This window comes from Lontra canadensis, unplaced genomic scaffold (assembly GCF_010015895.1).
Source record: "Lontra canadensis isolate GAN:19392208 unplaced genomic scaffold, GSC_riverotter_1.0 scaffold48, whole genome shotgun sequence".
NCBI lineage: Eukaryota > Metazoa > Chordata > Mammalia > Carnivora > Mustelidae > Lontra > Lontra canadensis.
The window spans coordinates 13,688,298-13,710,076 of NW_022631042.1; the positions used below are offsets into that span (position 1 = coordinate 13,688,298).

At 43.8% G+C, this 21,779-nt stretch overlaps 1 protein-coding gene across 19 annotated transcripts in view; it reads right to left on the reverse strand.

Annotated features, from left to right (window-relative positions):
• NRCAM (neuronal cell adhesion molecule) overlaps positions 1–21,779 on the reverse strand; it is a 129,533-nt gene that overhangs the window by 31,659 nt on the left and 76,095 nt on the right. For 12 of the 19 annotated variants that reach the window (XM_032873404.1, XM_032873398.1, XM_032873397.1 and 9 more), the window contains 10 exons: positions 21,180–21,291; positions 18,416–18,600; positions 16,922–17,053; positions 10,448–10,591; positions 7,934–8,045; positions 6,246–6,412; positions 6,006–6,153; positions 3,865–3,989; positions 3,386–3,415; positions 1,735–1,836 (listed from right to left, as the gene is read on the reverse strand). In XM_032873404.1, coding sequence (XP_032729295.1) covers positions 1,735–1,836; positions 3,386–3,415; positions 3,865–3,989; positions 6,006–6,153; positions 6,246–6,412; positions 7,934–8,045; positions 10,448–10,591; positions 16,922–17,053; positions 18,416–18,600; positions 21,180–21,291 — 1,257 coding nt within the window. The remainder of the gene's footprint in view (positions 1–1,734; positions 1,837–3,385; positions 3,416–3,864; positions 3,990–6,005; positions 6,154–6,245; positions 6,413–7,933; positions 8,046–10,447; positions 10,592–16,921; positions 17,054–18,415; positions 18,601–21,179; positions 21,292–21,779) is intronic. The other 7 variants (XM_032873413.1, XM_032873411.1, XM_032873409.1 and 4 more) reach the window with 1 other exon arrangement.

The window sequence follows — 21,779 nt, forward strand, 5'->3', positions numbered from 1 at the left end:
GTTTTTTTTTTTTTTTTTTTTTTTTTTTTTTTTTTTTTTTTTTTTAACATTTACTTACTTATTTGGGAGAGAGACAGTGTGCATGAGCGGGAGGGGTAAGGGGAGGGGGAGAGAGAATCTCAAGCAGACTCTGCATTCAGCGCAAAGCCCGACTTGGGGCTCGATCTCACAACCCTGAGATCATGACCTGAACCGAAACCAAGAGTCTGACACTCAACTGACTGCGCCAGCCAGGCGCTCTAGACCATTTTCAATAGAATAGCCAGAGTGATCCATTAATCACTCCTCTACTTAAATCCCTCCAGTGACTTCCAACCCTGACAATGGCCTCCAAGGCCTGCCCAGCTTAAACTCCAGCCCTTGGTAGCTGCAGGAGCTCAGGAAGAGCGTGGTCTCATGTGCACACTGAGCAGATCCTTCTGAAAGGTGCCGCAGAAGGAGCCTGCAGTGAGCACTCCTTGTGGAGGGTTCTCTTCTGAAGGGAGATCTGAGCAGTGTGTGTGTGTACACATACATATGCATTTACAATGTGTACAGCGTTTTACATATGTACCCACATACACTGATATTATAGACAACAGCATAATATATTATTATTTATTTTATTTTATTTGTGGCCTCAGCTCAAATATAAGCTCCATATGGGCAGAGAGTTTTGACTGTTTTGTTTTAGAACAATGCCTGCTACATAATAGGCATTCCGTAAATATCTGTTGAATGAATGAATGAATGAGTAGAAATGCTTTGCAATCTAATGGTATCATTTTAGTATAGGTACAAAGAGCCTCGACACGTCCTAACCAGCTAAATCTGGCTATTATATTGAATTGACTGGAAGATTCAGCACGAATGAATGAGGGTTCTGATCAAGGACTGAAAACGCCGTTGAGGAAAGAACACCTCTTAATAACACAAGATGGAGAGGAGGTTTTTGTTGAATTTCAGTGGAAGTATTCTGCTTTGCCTGTGGGTGCAAAAAACCAACACACATATCACTTTGGAGTAATCTGAGGTACTCGTCAGAAAGGAATGTAGCTTCTCTGCAGCACAGGAATGAGCTCATAATATATTACAGGCATGTGATACTCTCTCAAGTAGCTTTTCAGTTTTCAAACACCTAAGCACCTCGGGAGTCTAATTTTATGGAGCTCTTCCAGCATCCTTATGATGGCGCCCCTCCCCCAACTCTGCTCCCTAGGCTAGCATCCTGATGGCCAGGAGCGGAAACTGTGGAATGTGCCTCTTTTCACAGGGGCTGATGGGAGGAAAGAGGCCCACCTTGGAAGGTAACATACCTACTGTCCACATCCACCTCTGTGACCAATTGTAGGTCCGCAAAATCACTTTAGTCACCAAATCCCAGTTTCCTAACATACATGCTGGCAGAATGGTGCCGGTTCCTCCCGCATTAATGGGCAAATGAATAGCTCACAATGAGTCATCCAACTATGGTGGAGATTTAAGGTGATTCTGATCGATTGCATACAGAAAATGCAAGTGTATTTGCTTAGTTAACATCTTTGGCAACTAAGTGGTGTCCTATCCCAGAGGCTGTAACTGGGAATAACTCAGGCTCCAAAGAGAAGACCGCGATAGATCAACGTTTTTGTTCTGTTAATAATGAAACAGAGAATGCCAGAAAATCTCTCTGTTAGGACTTTCAATTGCATGTGATAAAGTGCTTCGGAAATGGTCCTGAAACTTATCAGTGACCAAGACAAGGCTATGACGTACTTGTGATAGGGCTGTTGTTGTCGTTGCCTGGCGTCCACGACAGCTGAATACTTTTGTCGAGTTGATCTGTCAATTCTAAATCAAAGGGAGGATTTGGGACATCTGTAGATGGAATACACACACCACAGTTAACCATCCATCCTTATGATACTTCCTAATGATACTCTTCACAGGGGTGGGGGGGTCGGGGGGGGGGGATCATCTTAAAGACACAGCACACTTTTAATGGTCAATGAGCATGCATCTGAAATGAAACGGGAGACACTGAGGTTGCTGGGGACACACGAGCACACCCAAGACAAACCATCAATGAGTTCTGCTTGTTCCTTTTTCAAATGAAACCAAATCCCTTGTGACCAAAACCAGTGAGGTGGGCATGCGTGGTTCACCAGCACCCTCAATGTGTCTTCTCATAGAAATGAAGGAGCGCAGACAGAAGAAATAATACTGAAGCTTTATTTCTAATAAATGAGAGACAGAGAATAGCAAATGCCAGAAGACTGATACAGGCAAATATAATGTACTGCTCAAGAAGACTTGTTCTTTCTGAAATGCGTGCAGTTACAGATTTTGGAGCTCCTGGAGGACATTTCTATTTTTGGGCGAATTCTAAGACTGAGTATCCCTCAGCATGCACACCTCATGCAGATGCTCAGTACAACAGTCGGAAGGGCACATGGGGACATGGCGTGTTTATTCTCAGAGGACACTAGGGGACAGACACCTGTTGGGACAAAGGTGTCTCAGGAGCATGTCTGCCTCTTCTAATGGTATGTCTGAGATCCAGAGAGTTAACATTTCCCTCTGGGCTCTTTCCTGATCTTGCTCTTGGGAGTGATTGTGGCTCTTAGGGAACCAGAGCCCATATGAAAATATGGGCACTTCTTCCCTATCAGTAAAGAAAGTAAATGTCTACCAAGGAACAGCTCTTCTATACCCTGACTAATGATGCCATGTAAAATCCAGCTGAGTTTTACACCATAAAATTAATTTTAATTTTTGTACTTACAAGCTGAATAAAGATGAGGGTTCTTTAGTCAAAAAGAGTTCTGGAAATAATTTCTGATTTATTTTCCAGGCTCAGAAAAATCACACAACCTGGAAGTGCCCTCCTTTAGTGATTTATGTTTTTTTAATGCAATGAGTTGTTTATCTCTAATACAAAGGCCACATGTTCTAAACATCCATTGTTTTCCTATGTTAATTTATGGAAAATGGAATCCCCAAACATTTATGTTTCCAAGACAACTTTTAATAGACTAAAATTAAAAACTACTCTGTGGAATGATCTTTGAGATTTTTTTTTTTTTAAATTCTGGAAACCGTGGAGGACAGCTTTTGAAAAAGCACGATGCTATACAAGGAAATTATACCAAAGAGGACTTTTATCAATTGAAATGACTTTATAATAACACATGAAATATTTAGCAATGAGTGGTACTGCACTCAGTGAAACATTCCCGAGCTCTAATGAAGAAATGATTTATGGCGGTAAATGAGCAACAGAACCAAACGCTGGACAGAGCCCTCGTCCTTAAGGCAACACAATCAGTGATGTGTTAGAGAAAAGAGAGGAACTGAATTTTTTTTCTTTTTGCACATGTGAACGTGTTTGACAGAAAACAGAGAAAGAAGACTCATATTAGTTTACCGTAAGTAGGAGCTGGAGTTGGAGTAGGAGCTAGAAAGGACATTAATATAAAGGATTTTAATCAAAATTAGCCATGGAAAGATATAAGATAGCACAAGAAGACAAAGACCAACTGTGATTAAGATTCTAAAGCCAAGCTGTAAGCTTAGTTGTGGGACATGGCATTGATAAACATGCAGTAACAATGTGGTGGGGGTTGGGGGAATCCTTCAATCTTAAATCAAAGTACGCTATTTCTCCCGATTTTCTTATAAAAAATATCACTATTACACACAGCCATCATTTTATTCCAGCGCTGCTATAATAGTATATTGACACTGAAATGACTGCCTCAAAGGCATCTCACAAAGAAGAAAAATGCAGGTATTTAACTCCCCTACAGAACTGTGGAACTGTAACAAGCAAACATTTACTCTGGATGGTTTTCTTTCCGACCTAACACAAGGCAGCCAGGGTGCTGGGTGCATTTGCATTCTTACCAACAACACTCAGCACGGCACTGGCAGAAACGTTGTCGAGAGTTGTGTTGGCCACACACGTGTAGGTCCCACCATCGTCATCCCATACATCAGCCACCACCAAGTGGTCTTTGTCCACAGTGAACCTGTCAAGAGAACAGGTTCAGAGCAGCTGAAACGGACACCCGACCACAGGTGACGGATGCTTGCTTTCCTGGCATGAAAGAAACTCTGTGAATTCGAAACAGAGAGAGAGAGGACAAACATTTGTGGCTCGTTAGAGCAGAAATCCAAAAAATACGTCTCACTTCGATCATGATGAAAGCTGGAAGACAATCAGAATGGACTAGAAGCTTGGGTTAGAAGGGATGTCAAGTCATTTCAAGCATGCCCTTGGAAGGTTAGGATCTTCCCTGAAGACCAGAGGGGCACCCAGAGAGAGGGGTGGGGGAAGCTGTAGTCACCCTCACCAGTAGGCTTTCCTGTGGCTTCTGCTGCTAAGAAACATCTGAACAGCACTCATCCAGCTCCATTTCTAACGAAGTGTTTATTTTAAAATAATTTCTCACTGACTGTGGAAATTTTGTGTCATTTTGGCCGCATGCATAATCTCTCATGGGAGAAAGTGAATGCAAAGAATATTATCGACTTTATCACAAGCAACAGGATGATTTAGATCGGCAAGCACAACGGAGCGTTCTCTAGGGGTCACTAGCCGGCATGAGAAATTACTCAGTAGGTCAAAAATCCATGTAAATAGGATTCGTGCATGATTTTAATGCGGATGCGTAAATCATTCACTGTCTTTGCAGGGAATTTCCAAGTTAAAGCTTTAGCCACCTTCACTCCACGGTCATTTCTTCCTATTTCCTTTTCATCGTTACCAGCTCTGATGCTACAAATAAAACTGGCCAGCTGGGGGGCGCCTGGGTGGCTCAGTGGGTTAAGCATCTGCCTTCAGCTCAGGTCATGATCTCAGGGTCCACCTCCTGCCCCCTGCTCAGCGGGGAGCCTGCTTCTTCTTTACCCCTGCTGTTCCCTCTCTCTCTGCTTGTGCTCTCTCCTGTTCTACCTCAAGCAAATAAATAAAATCTTTAAAAAAAAAAAAAAAAGCCTGGCCAGTGGGAAGCATAGAATTAGATGGAAGTCCTCGGTATAGAGGCGGTCACATAGTCGTTTTTTGCTTTGTTTCGTTTCGTTTCGTTTTGCTTTGTTTAGGGGTGGTTAAGCTACACGCACTGCTTAGGCACACTTGCAAGCAAACCACAGGGGCCATTTCCACCAGCACAGGGCATTCCTTCCACTAGGGGGCGATGTTGGTAGCCTCCGTGACCGTTAAGCTTCCTGCAGTCCGCTCCATACCTATTCCCTCAAACTGAGGCTTCACCCAGCCTTTTCTTCCATTCCAAGTTCAAGGACCGTAACATGTCTACGCTCTTTTACATTTTTACCTGTCTCCCCCGCCCCCTTTCTACTGGCTTTAAGTGATCAAAAGAAAATTCCCTATTTGAATGAAAACCAGTGTCCTTTAAAATACCGACAAGGATTTAGGTGCACTCTGCTGATGAAAGCGATCGCATTTCTGCTTATTTGTAGAATGGTAATGAAAACATCTGTCGAGACTTCACTGTACAAGGTAGAAAACAATGGACGTCATCCAAGGCCTGAAAGGTTTTTTTCCCATCCTGAATTACATAGGAGCCCAGCACACAAAGACAGACAAACATTCTCAGGGTCTGATTTCAATAACTCGATACCTTTTTAGGTCCGCACATTTTGGGAGAAAATGCACTTTTTGGGGGGGTGGGGAGACCAGATTTCACAAACTTTAAAAACACCACCAAAAAGTCACTCTACAATAAACCTTTAGTTCTGAACAGCTCAAAGAGGCAGAGAGGAGAAAGGAAAGAAATGATCTTCAAGGGGAGCCTAGGTGGCTCAGTTGTTAAGCGTCTGCCTTTGGCTCAGGTCATGATCCCAAGGTCCTGGGATCGAGCCCTGCCCTGCTCAGCGGGAAGCCTGCTTCTCCCTCTCCCACTGCCCCCGCTTGTGTTCCCTCTCTCACTGTCTCTCTCTTTCTGTGTCAAATAAATAAAAATAAAATCTTTTTATTTTAAAATAAAATAAAATCTTAAAAAAAAAAAGTAATGGTCTTCAAATACCTTCCGTCATTGGGCAGCTCACCGCTGTCCTTCAGCCACGTGATGGTGGGGATTAAGGTGTGATCGTGTTTCACCTTGCATTCGAAGGACACCGTGCCCCCTCTTTGCACAACTGCATATTCCGGCTGTTTAATGATCCTTGTTGCATCTGAAATTTAGCTATTGTTATCCGTTGCCAAAGTTGAGGAATTTGCTCAAAGTCACGTCATACCTGAAAGAACTTGGTCACCTCCACCTTACCTTTGATTTCTAAGTGAACTTCATTCTTTGCCATTCCTAATTTATTCCTTGCAACACATGTGTACGTTCCCGTACTGTCCTTTTGGGCCACAGGAATTTCCAAAGTGCCATTTTCATGCAAAACATAAATATCTTCATGAAGGGCACTACCTTTAGCTCCCTTGAACCTTCATTACAGAAATTATCACAGTGGGAATAGAAAAAAAATCGTAATTTGAAGTCAGACATAGAATGCCACATTGGAGATCAACACACGGTCATTTGCGTCATGGTATCAAGTTCAGAGACATTAGAATCTGCAAAAGACCTCCTGGATTGGATGCCTGTAAGTCAGTGGGATCCATGGAAGGCAGGTGGTAAAACTGGGACATTTCATAAGAAATGGTGCTTGATGAAATAAGTCAATCAGAGAAAGAGAATTATCATATGATCTCTCTGATATGAGGAATTTGAGAGGCGGTGGGGGGGGGTCGTGGGGGATGGGGGGAGGATGAAACAAGATGGGACCAGGGAGGGAGACAAACCATAAGAGACTCTTAATCTCAGGAAGCAAACTGAGGGTTGCTGGGGGCTGGGGGTGGGGAGGTAGAGATAGGGTGGCTGGGTGATGGACACTGGGGAGGGTATGTGCTATGGTGAGTGCTGTGAAGTGTGTAAGACTGATGATTCACAGACCTGTATCCCTGAAGCAAATAACACATTATAAGTTAATTAAAAAATTCTTTTAAAAAATTAAAAAAAAAGAAATGGTGCTTGAAGCATTAGGATGACAATATGAAATACTTCAATTATAATTTTCTGTATCAAATTCATATTTAATACACACATTATTACCCATTCTATCTCCACATGGGTGATAAAACAGGCAAAAAGATCTTTACGGCCTTTTCCTTCCTCCTGGGACATATCTGTAAGTCCATCTTCAGGCCACAGTTCTAAAGCCAACTCGATATGACGATGTTTGATTTGAATTCTAAAGAGATTTTTGATTCACATGAATAGGAAAATATTCAGGGGAGAAAACCAACCACGCATGCACGTAAAGTATGCGTCCACTCAGCTTCCTGGTTACTGTCAGACAGAAGGGGGGATGGATAAAACCGTCAGGCAAAGTCGACCTAAGCTAAATTGGAACCCTGCGACCTCACTAGGACACCAGCTGCCCAACCGCCATGCTTCTCCTCTCTGCCCCTGAAGTGGAGACCTGGGGAGACTGTCCTTAATCCCACACCTGGTTTGGTTCTCACATGAGCCCGGCTCCATGTCTGGTCCCTGATGGACGACCAGTAACTGAATGTTCTAATTTTCCTTTGCCCCTTCCTTCCGAGCTGCTGCCCATCCTCCACTTGTGCCTCCCAGCTCAGGCTAAACTAAGCAAGCACCTCGATCCCGAGCGGGGACGGTTTGATGTGAGGACTGAAAAGACATGAGCGAGCTTGGCTGGATCCCTTAAATTTTCAAAAAACATACTTTCCCATGCCCTGCCCCCCCCACCCTGCCCCACAGCGTGCCTGACAAGGTGTGCGGCTACATACATTGTAGGTGGGGAAGTATTCAGCACTGAGCGAGGAGTCAATACATCTCTATGAGTGAATTTAATCATAATAGTACGATGGAAACTGCGCTGTCGGAGAAATTGAAGCCTTTAGCAAATGTAAGTATTAAAGACAAACAGAGCCGTGGCTTACCACTCAACGGTCGGCAGAGGGGACCCAAAGAAGGCACAGTCTAGTAAAGCAGGCCTGTCTGTGATGACCTGATAGAGTGTATTTGCAGATGTAAGGATTCGTGGTGGCTCAGCTAAAAAAAGTTGAAAAACGTGAAGTAAATGTTAAAATAAAACCAACATTTAGGCCCACCCGGTATTTTACTGCATTCAAAGGCTGTTCAAGTTCACATTCCACATAACCCATAGGTCTCTCCCCCTATGTTCTCTGTCAGGTATGACACCACCAGCGAACAGGCTGGAGAAATTCAAGTTTTCTCCTTCTGTCTCATATCCCACATCTCATTTTGCTCAGGCATGCAGTTTTAATGATTTATTTATCTAGATGTCCTACTACCCTGTGAGTCCCTTGCAGGCAGGGAAGGGACTTTTATTGTTTTCTTCCCAGAAACTAGGTCAGGGTCTGGCACAACAATAATGGTCGAGTACATCTTTGTTAAGTGATGGGCCCATCCTCACCCCGGGGTAAGAGTGGTGACAAGCACATAGCTGGCAGAAAACAGTAGTGTGTGGACACCTGAAACACAGAACCAGAAATCAGAACTGCCTCCCCAAACCCTAGCAACATGGGAAGTGTGCTCAGCTAGGCGTGGGAGTCACTGACCTCCATTTCCAGCATGAAGGAAACATGCCAAGGACTGGTTGGCTTCCTGACTATGATTTCATTTGAAAGGGAGTCTGCTACACTTAAAGAGTTGGCGTTTAATTTCCCGGCACCACAAAAACAAGTCTCACATACGATTTTAATACATTTGATGTTTTGGTGGTTTTGTCCAGTATGAGAAATGGAATGTTGACATAAACCAACCATTTCACACAGAGGACTTGAATAAACATTTCTCCAAAGACCTACAGATGGCCAAGAGACACAAGGAAGGGTGTGCATCAGTCATCATAAGGGAAATGCAAATCAAAACCACAACGAGATATCCCCTCACGCCTCTGATAATGGGCAAAATCAAGAAGACAAGAAACAACAGGTGTTGGCGAGGATGAAGAGGAAAAGGAACCCTCGTGCCCTGTTGGTGGGAATGTAAACTGGAGCAGCCACGGTGGAAAACAGCATGCAGTTTCCTCAAAAAATTAAAAATAGAAATATCATCTGACCCAATAATTCCACTATGGGGTATTTACCCATGGAAACAAAAACACTAACTCAAAGAGACAGATACACCCCTGTGTTTACTGCGGCATTGTTTACAATCGTGAAGACAGGGAAGTAACCTCAGTGTCCATAGATAGACAAATGATTAAGGAAGGCGTGTGTGTGTGTGTGTGTGTGTGTGTGTGTGTGTGTGTGATACTACACAGCCTTAAAAAGGATGTGACTGCTCCATTTCAGGTAACACGGATGAACTAGATAGTATTATGATAAGTGAAATTAGTCAGATGGTGAAAGACAAAACCCATGTGATTCCACTCATATCCCATAAGTGGAATTTAAAAAATAAATAAATAAACAAACAAAAAGCAGGATCGGAACTCTCAATAATGATGGTTACCAGAAGAGACCGGGTTCCGGAGTTGGGCAAATGGTTGAAGGGGAGTGGGAAAGACAGACCTCCAGGTATGGAATGGCTAAGTCCTGGGAATAAAGCAGGGCATCAGGAACACAGTCAATGACACTGGAATCGTGTCGTATCAGGACAGCCAGCAGTTACACTTGTGATGAAGACAAGTGTCACGTGTACACTTGTCAGATCACTAAGCTGTACACCTGACTAACGTAACATTGTGTGTCAACTACACTCAAAAAACCAAAACAAAACATCAAATGTTTCAGAAGATGCTTGAGTCTACCATAGTATTCTAAACGTATTACTAAGAATTAATAAATAGAGGCGCCTGGGTGGCTCAGTCTGTTAAGCCTCTGCCTTCGGCTCAGGTCATGGTCCCAGGGTCCTGGGATCGAGTCCCGCATCAGGCTCCCTGCTAGGCGGGACTCTCCCTCTCCCACTCCCCCTGCTTGTGTTCCCTCCCTTGCTGCGTCTCTCTCTGTCAAATAAATAAATAAAATCTTAAAAAAAAAGAATTAATAAATAAATTTACATATGTGACAAGGATAAAGGCCAAACGTTACAAGTAATGATTTATTTTTTTAAAAATCAGAATGACATTGTTGAACTTACCAGTTTTTTGGATGGAATAGCAGAGACATTCAGTTACTAATAGCAGATTAATGTTATTTTCCTTTTGAGGGCTTAACAATTAGTCTAACCCCATGTAGACCGAGCAGTCTATTTGATTACATCTACAGTGAACAATTGACCACTATAAAAGTTGCATTCTGAAAGAACAGGAAGGCCAGAGTACCATACCCTTTAGGGTAAGGTCTGTGTCTTACCCATCTTCTTACACCCCATGCAGCATCCAGGCCTCTGTGCGTCGCACACAGTAGAGGCTCACTACGTTTTTGCTGAGAACAGCAGCAGTCACTAACTGAACCTTCCATGTCTTTAATAAAGGGAGAGCTTACCCAGCACGTTTACAAATGCGTTCGCCAGTAAATATCCATATTCATTAGAGGCATTGCACTGGTACACCGCACTTGATCTTTCTTGAACATTTGAAAAGATAATGGTATCGCCGTCTATGTTTCTGCTGGGGTCATCGGGAGCAACTGTTTGGGTGCAAAAATATAAGGCATCTGTATATTCTTCTCTGTGTGAGGTCTACTCGCTAGTAAGTAGAACAGAAATACATGCCGATTCAGGTATATGTAGTAAGAAGGAGGAGACTGAGAACCCAGGCAGAAATCCCAGTTTTCCCTCCTCTGACTTTGGTTATCACTTCTCAGCACATTATGCTCGATATTCATTCAGTCCTAAGTGGACTGATTCTGTAAAACTGAGTATTATTTCGAGAGATCCAAGGGAAAGAGCACAAGGTAGGTGAAAACAGAAGTACACAATCGGGAAAGCGTTGCCTGTTCGCAACGAAACCGTGGTTCTTCACGAGGAGGTGAGTTAATTCTCAAGAGGAGACAGCAAACACTAGTCCAAAATAGAGAAACCCTTTAGCTCAACTGAACCTGTGTCCTTAATGAGCTTCTTTTTGAAATAAACAGATAAATAAATACAGATAAATAAATAAGTATATAAAGACATCTAGGGGGCCAATCATCAAATGTGGAACTATTCATTTTTCTGTATCAGAAATTCCTGAGGCTGAGGCGGAAACAAATCACGTGAAATTATGTATTTTTCAGCTAAATCTCTCAAGTACATAAAAAAAAAAAAAAAAAAAAGTCAGGACCAGGACTGATCCTTACCAAAGTGGAAAGGAACAGGGCGAGCAACGTGATATGTGAGAATTTAGTCCAGGTCATGCCCAGTGGCGTGGAAGTGCCGAGTTCCTGGAAATGAATTCCCGTCTGTGAGTGCTAAACCACAGGCTGTGACCTCACCTTGCTTTAAAAGCACACTCAGAGGGGCGAGAGGTATCTGCCTCAGCACGAGGCTCAAAATCAACACGCCGTAATTGCACCCTTTCCCTCAAATCTCCGCTTGCAACTTGACCCACTTAAGAAGGCTATGCTTCCATTCCAAACACCATACTTGTCTCTTTGATGCCAGGAAAGGGAGGTACATCTAAGACATAGTTATCACTGCATTCAGATGCCTTTATCCCTTGCAAATCTCAAATATTTGGCTCCTCTGTGGCTAATTAACTCCTTTGAAGACCTACCGGTAAACCAAACTATAGTCATTCAGCCTTGTCTTAGTAGTCCTGTTTTCTCTGGCTGCTGGAACAAGGTACAGTTAGTGCTTAAAACCGCATCAATTTACTGTCCCACAGTTCTGTATGTGGCTGTTCCACGCTCCAACTGAATGAATAGCTAATTTCTGACGTTGCCTTAGACACTCCAGTTAGTTCGTCTAGTGGTAGGGGAACACTGGGATCCTTTGGCTTGGCTTCCTAGCTCATCTCTGCTGTTTGGGACTCGAAACGTTTCAGAATGCCTCCAACCAGAAAACAAATACAAGTTCTGATTCCTTTAACAGGGTAAAGAATCCATCCGTGCATGACAGCGGAGGACAGAGATGTCTCACTGGCCTGGGAAGTGAACCACAGCTGCGGCAGATGGCCAGGTACCCCAAGAATATGGTATACCGGGGAGCCACCCACATTCCTTGTCCCAGACCTCAAGTCTAGTATCCCTGGGTCTGTCTGACTCACCCACTCTCAGTGATGTCCATCCAAGCAAGGCTGATGGAAAAGAGCAGGGTTTCCAGAATCTCTTTCTCTGTCTGTTACTCTCAGCAGTTTGGGACCCAGCACTTGGGCATTTGTTGCTGGGTCGCTTTGAAGGACTCTCGGTGCCCAGAATTCTGACTGCACCTCCGCAGATGCGCAAACAGTGGAGCGGGGGAGGGCAACGCCCCGACAGAGCGCGAGCCTGAGTCTCTCTGGGTGTGTGAGGACAGCTCCTCACATTCCGTGAGTACATGGAGCTCTTAGAAGTCGCAACCCATGCGCGGTGTAATGGGTAGAGAGCTCCGGGTTTATACGATGAGAAAGTTCTGGGGATCTACTCAACTGCAGTATGAATATATTTACACTGCTGAACTATATACTCAAAAATGAGTAAGATGGTACATTTTGTGTTACGTGTTTTTATATTTAACTACAATAAAAATACATCACCATGAACTTCAAGGCCAGCTCTACGAATGAGGCCAGTAGGACAATCTTCCCTCAGTGGGAGTCGTGAATCACAACATACACCATCCTAAGGAGCTTTTATGTAGCCCACCCACGCATTTTTCCTTGCCATCAACTCTTTTTAATGTTATTCGTTACCTAAAGGGCATCAGACTGTGTCTGTCTTATCGCTGCTTAATGGGGCAATCTTCAAATATTTATTTTTTGGCAAGGTGTTTCGGAAAAAAATAAACCCTTTAGGTAAGAATAGTGAATAAGCTAATATTTCTCCATGGGGGCTGGGGCTACATTTTCCTTAAGCGCTTTCACTAAAGAAACACAAACAAACCCAGGCACCCACAGTGACATATGGCAGCTCAGCTGGGAGTGGACAAAGACGAAAATTACTAGTGCAGAGCTACTGGAAGTCCCTCGATTCTGTGTGCTGGCTGCTGGGAAGGAGTGACTGGCCAGCAACCCAGCCCCAGGTATCCAAAGGAATAATGATTGCTTCTGGGAATAGCAATTCTGTTTGCTGCAAATGAACAACAGAGAAAGAAATCTGAGCATGGAGTCATCACATCCAATTTAAAGCTCCAAAGGTAAGGTTCAGAACTGGGGCGAGAGCCTTCCAGCAAGACATTCTTCTATTCTAACTGTCCTGACACACCTGGCCAGACCTGGAAAGGCTTCCAACATTCAGATAATGAGAGTAATAATGAATGCCACTTAGTTTGTATAGAGCATGAAGCATTTTAAAAAATTTTTGTATTTATCACATCATTTTATTTCCAAAGGACTTTGTGCAATGGATTTGGGGGTCAGGGTGCAATGGAGTAACTGGAAAATGTTGCTGTGCAGAGAAGAGAAGCCAGAGACTGGAGCACACAGTGGTACAACATGAGAAGAACGCTCAGATTTTCTGAGACAGTCCATTTTATAAACATCTCCTTGAAATCTGGACGTTTGGCCGTGGGGTAGAACACATCTCTGGGTGCAGAGATGAATCTCCTTTGTCTACTTATTCCATCCCTCATAGGGGATGCCCATGGAGCTGCCTTGGTGGAATTTTGGGAATGTTCTGGACCATGCCGCCATCCCCCCGGCTGCAGACACGTGGCTGTTCTCTGACCCTCACCTCAGCAGCTGCCCCTCAAGGTTTCTGCAGCTTCTTAGGGAAAGGTGTGGTGTCCATACAGCTGGGGCTCCCAGCTAACTTCTGGGGTCTACATGAGGCCCCCGGAAGGTTAGGAACCCTCGCCATGCCAATTCCATCCACCGCATCCTGAGGCGACTGTGCCGTCCCTCGCCTAGCCTGCCTCTCCGCCTCCCCCAGCCCCAGTGCTCCATCACCGCTGGAGGCATCTGTGGGGTCCACGGCTCAACAAGCCACAGAGGAAAAACAAGCCCATCTCCTGTGTCTAGAGTGGTCCCCAAACCTCAAAGGCAATTCGGTTTCGGGGTCTCCAGATTCACAGGCTAATTATCAAACAGGATGGAAAGGGAAGAGGCACAGAGCTCTTCAAACTCCTACTGATTTTTTGACTGCTTTCTTCCACATTTCCTCCTTAGGTTTGAGCGGGGGAGGTCAATATGAGGTGGAGGCGGGGAGGCTTCACTTTGAACTTAGCTAATTAAGGCTCAGCAGAGTCTGTAGATAGATCAGCTGCTGGGGGTAGGGGTGGGGCACAGGACCCGTCCTTAGGGTCTGTAGCCCCAGGGTCTGCAGGACCACTGTGCAGAGAGCTCTGAGGGTCCCCACCAGCTGCCAAAGCCCATCAACTGTGAGCAATGAGATCCCCCCACACAAACCCACGAACTCTGAGCCAGGCCAGCAGATGCGGAGGAAGCCACCACTCGCAGACACTGCACATCACCTTGGTGTATGAACGAATCTGGAACCCGATTTGGGAGATTTTGTTCTAGCTTTCTGCTCAGGACCTAATCAGATGATTTGGGGTTATGGTGGAAGGACCTAACTTGTATCCCAGGACCGCTATCCTGCGCACCCCCTCTCCCAGGCAGGCCTTTCCCAGTTGGTTCCGAACCCAGATATTTCATTTAAAAGGGAATGTCTGTGAGTGCACTTCAGAGCCCTTCACACAGCTGGAGCAACAAGGCTCTCTGGGAGGTACCGCCCGTGCCTGGTTTGGTTGGATCACAAGCCGAGTAGATCAAGATGGAAGATCAGCTTCATTATCTCATCTCCGAGTCTACTTGTGTCATTGACCCAACTTGGTCTCCATTTCCCCTACTTCGGACTGGACTGAGTTCTGGCCATGGAGCCCCAGGGGTTTATCTTTTTCAACCTTCCCTGGCGCCCGGGGTTTTCCCCACTTGGGGGTGAGATGGGCGGCCCCTCCCACTTGTCAGTCCCATGGAGGCCAGATCTCAGGTGCACGGTTAACCCTCTCTAAAGGGCCCAGACCCTTTCCTGCCATTCTGAATGCGTTCCTGGGAAAATCAGACAGTGCACCATATAACTGCTTTAGGTCTGGGCCGTATCCTCTTTTCTCTGTTTCCATTCACGGCAACAGCTTCCCAATGCACAACCACTGGGTACTCTCTGCACTTCTTCCTGACCTCAATCATGGTTAAAATTGGGAGCACGATTACCCAAGCCCCAATTGCTGGCCTCTTTGCAATCTGTATTCTCCCAGGAACGTAATTTCCTTTTATAGTAGACACAGGCCGCCTGTTTTAGAGTATCTGATGACTATTGTACAGTGTGACACAAACAAACTCTTAATAAAATTCATGGGATGGGGAGCTCTTCCTTGGTCTAGACCTGCCATTGTGAGACCCGGATGGTGAGACACAGGGACCGAGCCACTGAAATCTGCCAGCGGTTCTCAGATCCATTTTAAGGTGAAGACTATTTCAGAAAAGTCAGATTAAAGGAGCTTTCACTTATGTAGAATCAAATCCATTTTTGATTCTGGCTTAGAGGCAACGAGGAGCAAAGCTGCTCTACTTTGTCAACCTGAAGGCTGTCTATATTGTGAGTCAAGAATCCCTTCGCTAATTATTATGTTACCGGCTGGAGGGTGAGCCTGAGTCTAGATTTTAAACAAAAGCCAATTTTCTCTCTCTGGGTTTAAGAGAAGGTGTGAACTCCAAGAAGGAGAAAATGGGCAGAGTCTCCTGCAACCAGCAGCAGGTGGAGGGTGAGGTGGGGGAAAGGAGAGCTGGTGGGTTCTCTCTCTTAGGAACCTGGAAACAAGGAGGGGCACTATCTGGTTTTAAGTTTGTTTTGCTTTGCCATAATCCTCAAGCCCTCTACTGCCCTCAAGCCTTTAACCAGGTTTTGTAAAGCTGGGCTTTGCTGTGATTGGGAAGATTAATGGATGGGCCTGTGGCCACACTTCGGGGGCTGTTCTGGGCAGCGTGGTGGCAGACTGGAGAAGCTGGCTGGGAGACAGAGAGCTGTGAGTGGTCCAGGGAAGGTGGCCAAAGAGGTGGCCCACAGCAGCCGGGCCTGGGTCAGTACTGTTCAAGGTGAGCTTGGCATACCTGGGGAGGGAAAACTAATCAAAGACCAAGGGTCCTGCAATACAATCATGATCAGAGGCTACCTTCTTCTGTGGACATTAAATGGGATGGTGAGGGTGCCAGGGTGGCTCAGTGGGTTAAGCATCTGCCTTCGGCTCAGGTCATGATCCCAGGGTCCTCCAATCGAGCCCTGCATAGGGCTTTCTGCTCAGCGGGGAGCCTGCTTCTCCCTCTCCCTCTGCCTGCCTCTCTGCCTACTTGTGCTTTCTATCTCTCTGTCAAATAAATAAATAAAATCTTAAAAAAAAAAAAAAAGGGATGGTGACCTCTGAAGACCAGAGAACTTGGGGACATCTGGGCTGTGCTTAGGAATTAAATCTCTTTAAATGACCACAGCTGTGTCTCTTATTCCAGTCACAGCCACTGGCTCTATCCCTAGCCTCCGCAGCATGTCTCCTCCGACTCCTGTGACATTTCCACAAAACACTTGACATTTGGAACAGAGAAGATCTGAACTCTCCAGGAATGTTTCTTTCTGACCCTGTCATTTTTCCTAGGATCCATGTAAAAAGACTGGAAATATTGCCAAGTCCTAATCAACACATACCATCACGTTTAAGGGCACAAACTATTCTGTCATCAGGAATATCGAGAGGTAATAAAACAAACATCTGAAGGTAATTCGGCACCTCTTTTTAGCTCACACATGGCTTCCTTCCTCACCACCAGTGATTTTATTCCATTTGTTCCCTGTTGAGACGTAGCTATGCTTGGAAAATAGGTTGCAACCACAGAGCCTGTCAAGGCAACTTACTTTCTATTGGGACTCCATTCGATAACCAGCTAATTCTGGGCTTGGGGTTGCCATTAGCTCTGCAGATCAGTCTCCCGTCCTCTCCTGGGGAGAGCACAAGGTTCTGAGGTGCCATGATCCAGTACGGAGCCGCTTTATGAAAGAAAGGAAGAAAAAAAACCCCACAAACATTTGAATCATACAAGCGTTCTAGCAAATTTAGTATACTGAACTGTTTTAATATCAAAATAAATATTTAGCAAAACATATGTTAGCCTGGTTTTGTAAAGAGTGAATAGTATTGTAAGAGATGCCTCAAAGAACACTTCAGACTTTCAAAAGACTGTTTCTAGAGGCTTTTGATACAAAGACCATCTTGTTTCACAGTAAATTAATCAGACGTTAAAAAGGTAACAGATTTCACTAAGGTTGTAGAGTGAGTTATAGTGCACATAAGGCTAAGGAACATGAATTTAAATTCTGAGTCCTGTAGGATACACATAATTATAAAACTGGGAAGGAAGTTAAGAAACTTCGCACTTTTGAGAAGTTGCAAAGTTAGGATGGAGAATTCCCATGAGTCCCTCAGCCAGCTCTCTCCGGTGTTCCCTTACATAACCATGGTACAGTTATCAACACAAGAAATTAACAGTGGTACAATACGATTAGCTAAACTACATCTTTTTCTACACATGCCTTCTTTCTGTCCCAGGACCATCTCCTGGCTACCACATTGTCTTTACTTGGTCTTTCCTCATCTTTCATAACCTTGACACATTTAAAGAATACTGATCCGTTATTTTGTAGAATGTCTTTCAACTTGGGTTTGTCTGGTGTTTTCTCATGATTACACTGAGGTTTTGGGTGATGGATCCCTCTTACTGCATCATTCTGGGGGATAAATGATACCAACATGACTTACGACTGCTTATGCTAACCTTGAACACATGGTAAGGTGATATCTGCCAGGTTTCTCTGTAAAGTTGCTATTTACCTGCTTTCCATAGTCTATCCCCTAGAAGTGAGTCACTAAGTCCAGCCCACACTCAAGGGTAAGGAAATTCAGCTCCCTCTCCTTCCCAGAGGAAAGGTGAAGACTTTGTGAAAATATGTTAAACCTGCTTCCATAATTAATTTTAGGGGCTGTGTATGTGTGTACAAGAAGAAGTACTTTGAGGCTAAGGGGATCCTCTGTTTCTCCTCAAACCTTCATCTATCTTTCCTCACTGGCTCTTGCCTGCAGGAGTTATAACTGGGATGTTCATGGTGATTTCTGGTTTCCCTCCTTCTTCTTACAATTATTAATTGGAATTCTATGAGGAAGGTTTGGGGGAGAGAATTTTTGACCTGATTTAGATGTGTTCTAAAGAGCAATGAGAAAAGATCCAAGGGGTCAGGACTGTTGATACAAATTTACATTTGTTATGAATTGAAGTTTAAATCAAAGGCATATTTAATTGAAGATTTACGACTTCTCATGAAGGCAAGAGCCATGCATTTGAAACAATTGTATACCTTTAACTGTGACAGAAATGGTATGATAGATAGCTCCCAGTGGGTTTTTGGCTATACACTGGTAATTTCCAGAGTCTGCTTCTGAAACCTGAATGATCTGCAGAGTTTTCTTGAAGTTCTTATAAAATGTCCGGTTGATGGGCAGGGTTCCATCTTCTTTTATCCAGTAAATAATTGGGGTAGGCCTGATAAGATAAATAAATGATATTATTAAAAAAAGAAGTTCACCTCGCTGCTTTTGAGGGTGAATCTTCATGCAAGTTGGTAACTTCTTTGTCTAAGATCCTGAGGAACAGAAAGACATTGTAACTAGTCTCACACTTCTATAAATAATGCTCAGACCCCTGTATTGAAGTCTGTGAACCAGCACCGTCACAAAGGCAGCGCCGTGTTAATGCATGGCACACCGTGACCTTGGACTTCCCTGACACAATGAGTAGGCTAGCCTAGGTGACTTTGCTGAAAGGACCTCATTATTATCTTCAAAGTTCTGATCAGTGAGGCACACCTAGAAAATTTTACATAAACGAATATGTCAATCAAAAGGCTTACTATGAAATTAATGATACTGAGTTTTTCTTTTAAATCAGCTAGAATTAAAAATGCAGAGAAAGTGCTGATATACGAATTTGTGCCCATGAACTTTTGCACACATTTCCCTAACAAATGGAAGAATTTTGATCTAGTGACTTTAGAAGATTTTCATGAGAGTAAAATAAAACTTCACTGGACACAAATATTTATTAAGCACTGAACTCTGGGCCAAGCACTGAGTTGTATGTTGAGAAGACAAAGACAAAAAAAAAACCATATGGCCTAAGAACCTCAGGAAGATCACAATATTTGTCCTTAGAAATTCAAATGGGGTTAATTGGTTGATTGTAGAATTGCTTCTGGTTTGTGTAGCTGAATAGAAATAATTGAACATATTTCTTTGATGAAATACCTTCTAAAATGAAACCTGCTGGGAATATAAAAAGAGGTAGAAAATGTAAAATCATTTTCAAAAATGGAAGATACGAGACCAATGTGTATCTGATACCATATTCTGGTGTTTTCTTAAGTCAGATAGTCTGCACCTCACCTGATCTGAAGGTGAGTGGATCACGGGGAGAGAGGCATGAGGTCAAACTAAGTCATGGATTGTTCTGGAAGCCTGCTTACTTCTCCACTGAGTAGTTATTAAGAATTAGAAATATTATGATTCTGTGAGTCCTATAGCTACTGGTTTGTAAATGATAGACTCCTCAATCTTAGTTTTACACCATCCCGTGGTTTTAAAAATTCTTTTGGAAGTTTAATGCAGTTTCCAAATACCAACCATATTTTAATTTTTACCTAAGAGACCCTTCATGGGAAGGGGAATCATAAAATTGTGAGAATGGGTATCTCTGCTCTCCAAAGGTTGGAGGTTAGTAGATTAAACCACTTTCTAACACCATGATGTATGAAAATTACAAGGGGTTGGGGGTTTGCTTTTAATTCTAATGGGAAAGATATATACTTAATATATCTTTAAAGGGGAATTTTGCTAGTTTCAGTCACTTGAACTGAGTAGCGTGTTCTGTGATTTCCGGACGGGACCAGCAGAGGCCTCCACGTGTCTCCTGCAGTAAAGCCATTCCTAGAAGTCAATTCTGGGAAGGAACTCAAAAACTGTTGCATTGCCAGGTCAAGGACAGTGCAGATCAGAACATGGGATCATAACAATGTTTCTGAGATTCCACGCAATGTTTCCAGCAAATGTGCCCACATCAACAGTACTTCCTCGGTGCCAGGGCTAAGAAGGGACGATGTAGAAACTCTCTTCTGACGGGCACCTAATATAACAGTTGTCCTTGTATCTAAGCTATGCACAGATGTCATCTGCAAAGAAGCTAGGCTTGTGACCTGCCTAGAGGAAGGAGTGGAAGGGACAGGGTGTTCGTTCTGAGGCTAGACCGTAAGAGGCCTAAGAGGCGATGTGTGTACTTTTGCTGTTAGGAGAATAAGCCGGGGCTAGACGGCTAGAGGGACAGGAGTCACTCAAGGCCAAGAGCTGCTGAGAAGACCCTCAGAGCCATGAACCCAGAGTGGAGCTTCCGAGCAGAGGCATGAGCAGGCTCGCCCTAAAACGTCCCACTCTAGCCTATTACAGCAACTGCCCTGCGACCTGTGGGTGAATGATTAACAATAAATAGCTATTGTTTTTAACCTGCTAAGTTTTGAGGTTGTTTGTTACATAACAGTAGTGAAATAAGACACCCTAATTGTAACCATAGCAACCACAAGGGGATTCCTGATACTTATTTCAAGAGGAAAGCTATTATATTAAGAGAATATTTCAATAATATGAGATACACATGGCTTATTTTTGAAAACAATTATCAAATTTTTCTTAATGCTTGTTGGAATTAGTATAAGACAATGACTGTTGCTATGACATCGATGCCTCTCTATGGACCCACTAGGTTTTTGTAAGAAATGCTACAGAAATGCACACTAAGACAGAAAGCACAGGGGTGCCTGGATGGCTCAGTTGTTTAAGGGTTTGCCTTCAGACTCGGGGTCCTGGGATTGGGATCAAGCCCCCAGTTGGCCTCCCTGCTCAGCAGGGAGTCTGCTTCTCCCTCTCCCCTCCCCCATCTACCCCTCCCCTCCCTGCCCTCCCGTCCCCTGCCCACAGGCTCGTGCTCTCTTCTGCTGCTCCCTGCATCTCAAATTAATTAATTAATTAATAATTAAATAAAATCTTTTTAAAAAAAGACAGAAAGTGGGAACTCACAGTCCCTCTGCAATGCATTCCAGCGAAAGGACATTCCCTCTTAATTCTTCCTTGTGACTGGCATTGCCTTCTGGAGTTAAAAAGGTTGGTGGCCTCTCTCTATTTGATTTTGCTGCAAACAATAAAATCACATGGATTAAAAGTTATGCATATGTATTTCTCAAAACACGGTTCACTGCCTAAAAATCTAATCCCTTTTCAAAACCACTAAACACTGAAATTAAACTGCACATCCACACTCTCTGCCTTATAAACATTGCTCACTCAGCTGGGAACAGAAACGATATTGGTTACATAACCATTAACACGAAGGACTATTTCACTCTTGTACATTCCCTTAATATGGGTTAGGTTTTTATGAATTCTTGGTGCATTGGCAAATTTTCAAAATGTAGACATAGAGAGGAAAGTCACATTATCAAACTATCCATCCCTTACAATTAGTGCTCGGGTCAAAGAGAAAATTAACTATATTGCGGAAGATGTTAGATTTTTCTGGAAGCTGTGACTATGGAAGGGAGTAGTTTGGTTTACACTAGGGACAACATCATAGCCCATTTCATTTACTAATCATGGACTTAAATCTGTGGTGGATGTCTA